The 8,608-nt window shown below is 46.8% G+C and overlaps 2 protein-coding genes across 6 annotated transcripts; one reads left to right on the forward strand and one right to left on the reverse strand.

The window, feature by feature from the left end:
* Positions 1-81: 81 nt before the first annotated feature.
* NKAPD1 (NKAP domain containing 1) lies at positions 82-4,382 on the reverse strand. The gene is made up of 6 exons (XM_039350556.1): positions 4,220-4,382; positions 3,610-3,713; positions 3,424-3,524; positions 2,781-2,939; positions 2,598-2,651; positions 82-2,025 (listed from the first exon to the last, which is right to left on the reverse strand). Exons 2-6 carry the CDS (start codon positions 3,676-3,678, stop codon positions 1,524-1,526), a joined length of 885 nt encoding a protein of 294 aa, XP_039206490.1. The 5' UTR covers positions 3,679-3,713; positions 4,220-4,382; the 3' UTR covers positions 82-1,523.
* Positions 4,383-4,447: 65 nt separating this feature from the next.
* On the forward strand, positions 4,448-8,261 carry PIH1D2 (PIH1 domain containing 2). Of its 5 annotated transcripts, none has more exons than XM_039350554.1 (6): positions 4,458-4,563; positions 5,367-5,667; positions 6,018-6,141; positions 6,314-6,559; positions 7,407-7,660; positions 7,757-8,261. In XM_039350554.1, the coding sequence occupies exons 2-6, from the start codon at positions 5,485-5,487 to the stop codon at positions 7,898-7,900; spliced, it is 951 nt and encodes a 316-aa protein (XP_039206488.1). In that variant the 5' UTR covers positions 4,458-4,563; positions 5,367-5,484; the 3' UTR covers positions 7,901-8,261. The 5 variants fall into 5 exon arrangements, with proteins under 5 accessions (XP_039206486.1, XP_039206488.1, XP_039206489.1 ...); XM_039350555.1 differs by having other exon boundaries at positions 7,410-7,660; XM_039350552.1 differs by having other exon boundaries at positions 4,448-4,553; positions 7,407-8,261.
* Positions 8,262-8,608: the final 347 nt, after the last annotated feature.

Below are 8,608 nucleotides of genomic sequence, written 5' to 3' on the forward strand. Positions count from 1 at the left end.
TTTTTTCAATGCCAGACACTTCCTTTGAGTGTAACCTATGAACCTTTGCTCCCACACCACAAATCAGAAATGCAGTTAAAATTGCCTGTTTTTTGGCTAAAGTCAACATTGTTTATTTTTTCAGACCATTTAAACCAATTCATGCCTGTAGTTTGTATGTATAAAAAATAAGTTGATTTTCATAGAAATAACTTCAATGGCTTTGCTTCTCATAGCAACAATTATTTCCAAAAATACTTTTTATATCCCTGTACACAAACAATAAAAAAAAAGCCCAGCTTATTCTAAGTTTTAGATCAGGATCATTCCACAGACATTTAATGTTGGAAAAATTTGTTTGGGGAGACCAGAAAAAAAAAGTGTTAAATACAGAGCTGGCAGAAGGCTAAAGTGAGTATTTTACAAAATTTTGTGAAGGGGAAATGGGGATGGCCAAAAACAGAGAACTGCTCTGTGTTAAGTGTATTACGTTTTTGACAATCCTGCTTAGTATATTTTTGATGGACAAAAGGCATATTTAGCAAATCTCTTGTTTTGTTAATCTCATTGTTTCCCCCATATTTCAGGAAGTACAGTGTGTTAAGGAAGCTTTGAACTCTGTGCCAGGGTGCCCAGTCTCTTGCAGAACTGCAGTTGATAGCAGTATCCAGGGAGGTAGGAGACAGATGTGATTTGGGCTGTATGCTGGGAATGTTCTTTAGTGAATCCTTCCACAGCCACTTAACAGGCATTAGAAAGCCAGGAAGAGCTTTACCAAAAAGAAAAAAATCCCCCCCCCCAATAATATGGCTCTTAATTTGGTACTGTACGCAAAGATAGATCCTTTCCCATCACTTATCCGATTAATGGCTACAAGAAGCTGGAGAGGGCTGCATTTTCTCTGGAATTAACTTCTGGCAGCAAGAGAGCATTTAAGAAGAGAACCCAGCCAGCTGAAACAAGATCTAGTCCCACAAGGGCAAGTTAATGGATAGGATGACCTGCACTCTTCCAGGTATGGAGAGGCAGTGGTCTCCGTTCCTTCACAAGGTGACTAGTTAAGTCTACCCTGAGACTGCAGTGGGACAGTGTTTGGTTTTTGCCGAGCCAGTCTGCCCCGACCTCCCTCTAGAGGAGAGGGCATGTTCAAAGTGGAGAGGATACCTGTCTACCTGCTTGGGGAACACCTCCCCTCTCTCCCTCATGCTTTTATTGCAATTCGCCTGCAAGTCTTCGCAAAGGAAAAACAAACTCCAGGTGATTTTCAAAGGCGAAGGGGAGACTAAACCATCCATCGTTCCTTCTGTCTTCAAGAGCGGAACTTCGCAACTGGAAGGTCCATTCCGAGGGGGACAAGAAGGTTGTCTGGCTAGAATCTGTGACAGACAAAAGGAATCCAAGCCAGAAATTTCTCTCTGGCCCACATGAAACATAAATTGCCCCCTGCCCCTGCCAGCGGAACCAAATCCAAGTCTGTTCCAAGTAGTGCCATGTCTGAGGGGAAGCTCTGTCCTGGAGCCAGTCATGCCACCCAGAGCTGGGTTCTAATCCTCCTCTGAGCTGTCCTCAGAGTTCTCGTCAGCAGCTACTTTCCAGTTTTTCCTCTTGCTGCGCTTCTCCGGTGCCTTGTCCCGTGCTCTTTCAGGCAGGGAAGCCTGGCGTTTCCGCCTCTTCCTAGCCGGCTCCTCTGAGTCACTGTCCGCAGAGTGGCTGGAGAGGCAGCTGCTGGCTTTGCTAGAGCCGCTGCCTGGATCCGAGGAAGAGGCGGGAGGCTCATCTGAGGCCTTCTTGCCCTTGGCGTGGCGCTTTTTCCTCCTCTTGGGGGGCTCTCCCTCCGAACACTCGGACTCCTGGGAAGAAGCTGCCGCTGTGCTCGGCGGCTCCTCTCGTTTCTTCTTCTTTTTCTTCTTGTGAGACTTCTTTTTCTGCTTCTTTTTGTGTGACTTTTTGGCCTTTTTCCTTTTGTGCAGCTTCGCAGAACTCTGCTTGTCTGACTGAGATTTTCTTTTTCCATTCACGGAGTTTTGTTCATCTGGTTCCCGGTCACTGCAAAACACAACCAGGATGGGTTTCAGTTTGGGACACCTTTTCTTAAAGTTAAAAACTCGCAAAAAAGTAACAATTGTGTGTTTTTTTAATGTTTTCTAATCTTTCAGATGAGCCATGACTGCAAATGCTTAAGCCCAGTTAACATTCCATGACATTTCTTATAGTTCGGATTTTAAAAACTGGGGACCCTATTGGACAAAATGAGGTGAAGTAAACTTTATCAAGCCATTCGTGGTATATTTCAGATCTCTCTGCCCTATCCTAGTAATCAAAGAAGATTCAATAAGGCTTTGTGGGTAGACGGTAATGTCCATCAACTCATGGGCTGCTCTATATAGAAATTTAAATTAGTGGAGAAAACAAAACTATAAACCAGAGTCTGAATCTGGGTAATTTGAAATATCCAATTTTCCTCCAGAGTGCGATGGGAAAATTATATCTAGTATAGAAGCAAAAGTTTTTGACTACCATGTAAAGAAAAGAGCAAACAGAATGCATACATTTAAGGCCTGGACTATTTTATCATCCAAAGGAAACCATTTAGGATTTTGGTACTTTTAAGGATTTACCTGTCTGTATCAAATTCTTCTGGATACAACTCTTTATAGCCACTGTGACCCCATCTGTAAAAAATTTGAAAAAGGAACAAGCACGTGAAGATTACACATAGCCTGTTTATGCAGAAACATCACTGGAACAGAGACCCGTTGTCTTTTTTTATTATTGGAAACCTCCCATTTATGGGACCGTACCTGTCCGGCATGTTAGCTTCGCATTCGTAGAGCTTCTTGTTCCAGTAGCGGGCATGTCGAAGGTCGTCTTCAATGGTCACTGCCATAACTGGCATGTTCCTTGTCCTCCAGCTGTTCTGCTGGCTGTCCTCATCAAACCCATCGCTACGCATTCGGCTGCTGCAGAGGCCGTGGGAGATGGACTGGTAAGCTTTGTGGGGAAAGCTTCTCTAGCAGGAGGAGGAGTCAGAAACAAGATCCACCACACTGCCCACCCCCACCCCAGTGATCTTGCAGACATCCAGCTGCATAAACCAAGGGACCAGATTCACCACTTTGGCTGAACTAAAAATCTTCCCGCTAAAGTTGGCATTCTTCCCGAAGGCAGGACTGCCACTTTTCGACCCAGAGGTGGCTCTATTGTTTTCTAAAAGTTATAGTCTTTAGGAAAACAGAAGTTCTGCCCTTCCCTGTTTCACAAAGGCTAGGACTCAACTGGCCAGACTCGCTTCTGTTTTAGGGACAGAGCGAGCAGCCAGATTGGCGTGTACGGGACGGCAGGGCCAAGTCTCTCACAAAGGGAAGGCACAGCCAAGAAGGCGGCGCAGGCAGGCACTGCCAGCTGTTTGTGAGTGGTGTAGCTTTAATAATGTTCAAATCCTACCTGGAACTGTTCAGAAGGGCCCTCTCGTGTTTGCCCCAGCGTATCTCTTGGCTCTGCTTCTCCATCTCCCGTATTTTCCACATTTCTGACTCTTCCTGGATCTGAGATGGAGGGGCAAAGGGGGGCACTGAGGAAAGGTACAAGCCAGGCTGCTTTGCTTATGGGAACAGCGAGGAGGCCCCTTACCTTGTTGTGGGCGTCAGTGTGGCGAATGACATTCCGCAAAAGGACTTTTCCCAAGGGGACGCGGGACATCTTTCCTGCACCCAACAGGCCGCAAAGAAAATGCCCTGGAAGGAAGGAAAGTGGGAAGTGAGGGAGGGAGGACAAAGAGAAAAGGAAGGAATGGGGAATAGGAAAGTGAAAAGAAAGAGAAGGAAGGAAAGGAGGGAGAGAGGAAAGGAAGGACTGAGGAAGAGAAAAGAAAGGAAAAAGAGGGAAAGAAGAGGAAAGAAGGAAAGGACGGAGACAGGAAAGGAAGGAATGGGGAAGGGAAAGAGGAAGGAGAGGAAAGGAAGAACGGAAAAGAAAGAGAAGTGGAGGGAGGAAAGAAAAGAGAAGGAAGGAAGGAAAAAGAAAGGAAAAAGAAAGGAAAAAGAAAAGAAACCAAGGAGGGGGAAAGGGCTCCTTCTCTGCCACCGTCTGCAACCGCCGAGGCGGGCAGGCCCAGCCGAGGGACCCCCTCACAGGTCAGCCACGCGGTTCTCTGGCCCGCCGAGCGCCGCGGGGAGCCTGGCTCACTTAGCGGCCGGATCCCCGACCGGCCTCGCGGGGCCGCTGCGCTACGGAGACCTACCGGGCGAGGTTGGCGGGCGGGCTTGCCACCCGAGCGACGGGAGGCTACCCAGCGCCGGCGGGAAGCCGCCCCTCCGCCGCCCAAGTCCCGCGTGCTGCCGCCGCTTCTCTGGCCCTCCCCGCCGGACCCGGGACGGGAGCGCGCCTGGCTCCGCGCCGCCACCGTGGCTGGTCCAGGACCGGAACCCGCCAGCGCGGCCGAGCGAGCCGCCCGGCAGAAGGCGACGGAGCCACTTCCGGCCGGCCCGCTTCCGGGGTTGCCATGGCGGCCGGCGGCCGCCTGGCAACGGCAGCCAAGGGGCGGAGCCCGTGGCCGTAGCCTAGGCGATCCACCGGTAATGCGAGGTTCGTCGCACCTGCCGCCCTTCGGTTGGGGATGATGGGGCTGGGAGTCCCACCGCTCGTGCGCCTTCGCCTCCAGGGCCACGTCGTTGGGAGAGCCATGCCAATCGGCTGGGGCCGGGGCAGAGTGGGAGGGTCCTCCCCCCGCAGCCGTCCGTGGCCGCCCTTCTTTCTTCAACAGGTGGCCCGAGTGCACATCCCTGCCAGGAGGGCGCAGGGGCCGCACAAAGCCCTGGCAAGTGGGGCACCGTACCTAGAACCATGAATGATGCCCAGGTCAGAGCTCTGGAGCAGTTATTTTTCCCCCTTGGCCACTTTAAGAGGGGTGGACTTCAACGCCCAGAATTCCCCAGCCAGCTATGCTGGCTGGGGAATTCTGGGCGTTGAAGTCCACCCCTCTTAAAATAGCCAAGGAGGAAAAGCCTTGCCCCAGAGGTATCTTGGCTGGATGGGAAAGAGGAACGCCATGAGGGCAGCCATTAGTAGAGAACCTCCATTGCTGCCCGCTTGGAGGCAAATCTGGCTGCCTCTGCCCTTCATCACTTTTCCCGTAATGGTTCCCTTTCCAAGGATTGATGGTGGTTTGTGTTTTGTTTCGTGCCATTCTTACGTACAGGAGAGGCCAAGGGGAAAAGAAAGCTTCCCTTTCTGTTCCATCTGGCTGGGCTTTTAACTAGGCCAGGAGGCCTGCCAAAGTAACACACTACCTGATTAGCCTAACTCAGTTTATGTTAGAAGCTAATGAAGAAAACCTTTAAAGGGACAATAGACTTCTAAAAAAAAAATCTGCTTTTGTCTTTATCCAGTTAGGTTTAACATCAGCAAGAGAGATCCTGCATGACTGAAGAACTTCAGATTGAAGTATTTTCACTTACCGGTGTGACGGCCTCTACAGAAGCATCTTTTTGCTGTTAAGGAGCAGCCATGGAAGCTCTTTGTAGCTCCGAGGAGATGCTGAGCAAAGCAACTCAGCTGTGGACAATGCTGGATGACATGGCCGAGAACAATCCTGGAAGTTACCGCCAGTTCATGCAGCAGCAATTAAAGGAAGCAAAGCAGCATTATGCCCCCCCAGAGCCATGGCTGTGCCTGAAGACCTGCATCTCGGTAAGACAACATTCAGTAAAGCAACAGCGAAGAAACATGAAGGGCCAGATACAGTTTCTCCTCTTAGCAGAATGCCAAGCCTTCCTTTGACTTGAAAATAATGTACAGTGTGTACATTGGTGCATTTGATAAGTGCTCTCTTGTAATGTTACTTCACAATTTACTATTTCCTTGTTTGCATTAGGCAGTAAGACAGTGAAAATATTCCCGATGCACCATCACCTCTTCAGTCAATAAGAGCAGTAGACATTGCTTGCAGTGAATATCTGATTGTCAGTTATATGAATGTGTCTGTTTTAATAAATCATGTAGTGTTTTGATGGTTATTTTGTCTTGTGCTTTTCTCATAGGAACCCACCAAAACCTGCCTATTCGTAAATCTTTGCAGTTGGAATAGGATCCCTGCTCCCAAGTCACCCTTAGAGCCAATTCTGTTGAGTGCTGGCAAAATGGAGACGCTATCAGATAATTCAGGTAATCTCTTATTACAAAATCTGTTACTGCAATAACTTTTACAAGCTGACATGAGGTATTATATTGCTTTGTTCCTTCAGGAATGAAACTTACATAATTCAGGTAGTCCAATCGTAAACTCAGGACAGGATATATTTGAGGAAAGAATAAATTGTATTTGCTTTTCTCACAGAGATCTGCAGTATCCTTGACATCGCATACAATCCATCCGTTCTTGAGCGAGTCAAGGATAACCCACCAGAGAAGGATCAGTTGATCCACATATCACTCAAGTACATTGAGGAGCATTTCAACGTCACTCTGTCTCATTCCTGGAGCGTGGCTAAATTTAAATTGAAAGGAAGCCTTGAAAGGATGAGGGAGAGCCTGAGAAAAGAACAGCCCCCCTTGGCTGTGTCCCAGAACAACTCCAACAAAGGTAATGTTCAAGGTGCCACTCCAGAGGGGGGGGGGATTGTCCTACTCATCTTATGTGTTTAAAGGGAGCCGTCTGAGAATTTTATCTCCGAGGGACATGGCCCCCCCCCACTATAGGAATATGCTGCTTCCTGAAGGTATTTTGCACCAGCTTTTCATAAGGCACTGAAAAAACATTCTTTTTAAGTGGGCACTTGCTGCCTGCCAATTGTTAATTTTGGGAAATATTTTTCTTCACTGAATTTGTTTCTAGGTGTCCCCTTATGAAAAGGGAATATAGAAATGTAAAAAATAAAAATATTTATAAAACATGCACTTGGCAAGTATTACCTAAAGAGTTGTCCTCTTTATTTGAAATGGGTGGGATGGCTTTCTCTACAGACAAGTGTTGAAAAGCGTGCGTGAACGTCATACAGAAGTGTTTCATTCCGATATACGATTAACTGCACAATTGTAGCAGCTAAGATTTCTGTCATCAGTTAACAATTTTAGTGGACCGTAACTGCAAACATCACTGCAAACAATGGAAATGGGAGAAGAGGCAGGAGCCCCGGTGGCACAGTGGTTAGAAGGCAGTATTGCAGGCTAACTGACTGCCCACTGCCAGGAATTCGATTCTGACCAATTCAAGGTTGACTCAGCCTTCCATCCTTCTGAAGTCGGTAAAATGAGGACCCAGACTGTTGGGGGACAAGATGCTGGCTCTGTAAACCGCTTAGAGGGCTGTAAAGCATGGTGAAGCGGTTTACAAGTCTAAGTGCTATTGCCATGTAATGATGCTTTTGTTCTGTAGCAATGCGCTCCACTTATTTGTCTAAACTCTTGTGTCTGAAAATCCTCTTGGGAAGAAGTGCCACTCAACCAACTGCGAAGCCTCATGGCCGAAGACAGCAGTGGCCTTATTCTGCCGCCAGAGAACCCCACAGCTTCCAAAAAGCATCTAATTGAAGAGATTTCCACCACAGACAAGCCAGAGGTGCACAAACCTGCCTACGAAATGACCACCAAGAAGGATGCAGATGAGGACCCCCTAGAAATTGAGCTGAGAATTGAACTGCCAGATGTTTGCGGTGTGTCTGAGTGTAATTTGAGTATCTCTAAGGTGAGGCAGCTACAAGTTGCATATTATTTCCACCCCTCCAGTTTTGCCAGCCAGCCCCATTTGAATCTCAGATGTCTCCCTGCATCGTCTTTTCAGGATGATGTCTTGGTCGAGTGCCTTGAAAAATACAGGCTGCAGGTGGATCTTCCAGTGTCTGTGGATGAAGAAGCAACATCAGCAACATTTTATAAGAAGAAAGGAATATTGCTCATCAGAATGCCTGTGTACAAGGGGAAATGACATTATCTGATACTGTGTGGGAATACACCCTCTCCCCTTCTCTTGATAAACTTCATCTCCTTGTCCAGCACTTCCTATTCAGCATTTTACACAGGTTAATATTAAGTGTATTGGTTACATGCCTCTACTATATTGTATTCCTGAGTTTTAAGGCTAAAATTCTTGCTGCCTTTGGAAAATGTAAAAACCCAGGATAAAATGCACCCCTAAATACACGCTTTAACATTTATTTTGAGGGCTGTTCTGAAGGCATAGTTTCTGCTGCAGTTTAACTGTAAAAGATTAACAAATAAATGAACTCTGTATCTTATTTCCCCCATTAACCAAAACAATAAAGGAAAAAAATGTGTTTTCAACCATTGATGGATTTGAATTATTTTTTAACAGTTTGGAGAACTTCCTGTAGTCTCAGAGCTCAGATTACATTTTGTTGGAGAAGGAGAAATACTGTATGGGTGGAACATTTTTTTAATCCAAAGCCAACTTGTTCCTCTAACTGCTTCTTTTAAGCCTCCCATGTTGTTTTGCCATTTTAACATAAAAACCCTTTCAAAATTTAAAGAATGCTTAAAGAAATAAGTGGAATCTGCAGGTGTGGACAAAGCATTCAATATGACATCCACAATTGTACATTTGAAGTTGTGCCCAAATAAAAATGGGCATAACTTTGATCCGGTTATGGCTGCCATATTGACTATACTCTGTGGA

This window comes from Crotalus tigris, unplaced genomic scaffold, assembly GCF_016545835.1.
Source record: "Crotalus tigris isolate CLP2741 ecotype Arizona unplaced genomic scaffold, ASM1654583v1 scf7180000018340.3345759, whole genome shotgun sequence".
In the NCBI taxonomy this organism is placed as follows: Eukaryota; Metazoa; Chordata; class Lepidosauria; order Squamata; family Viperidae; genus Crotalus; species Crotalus tigris.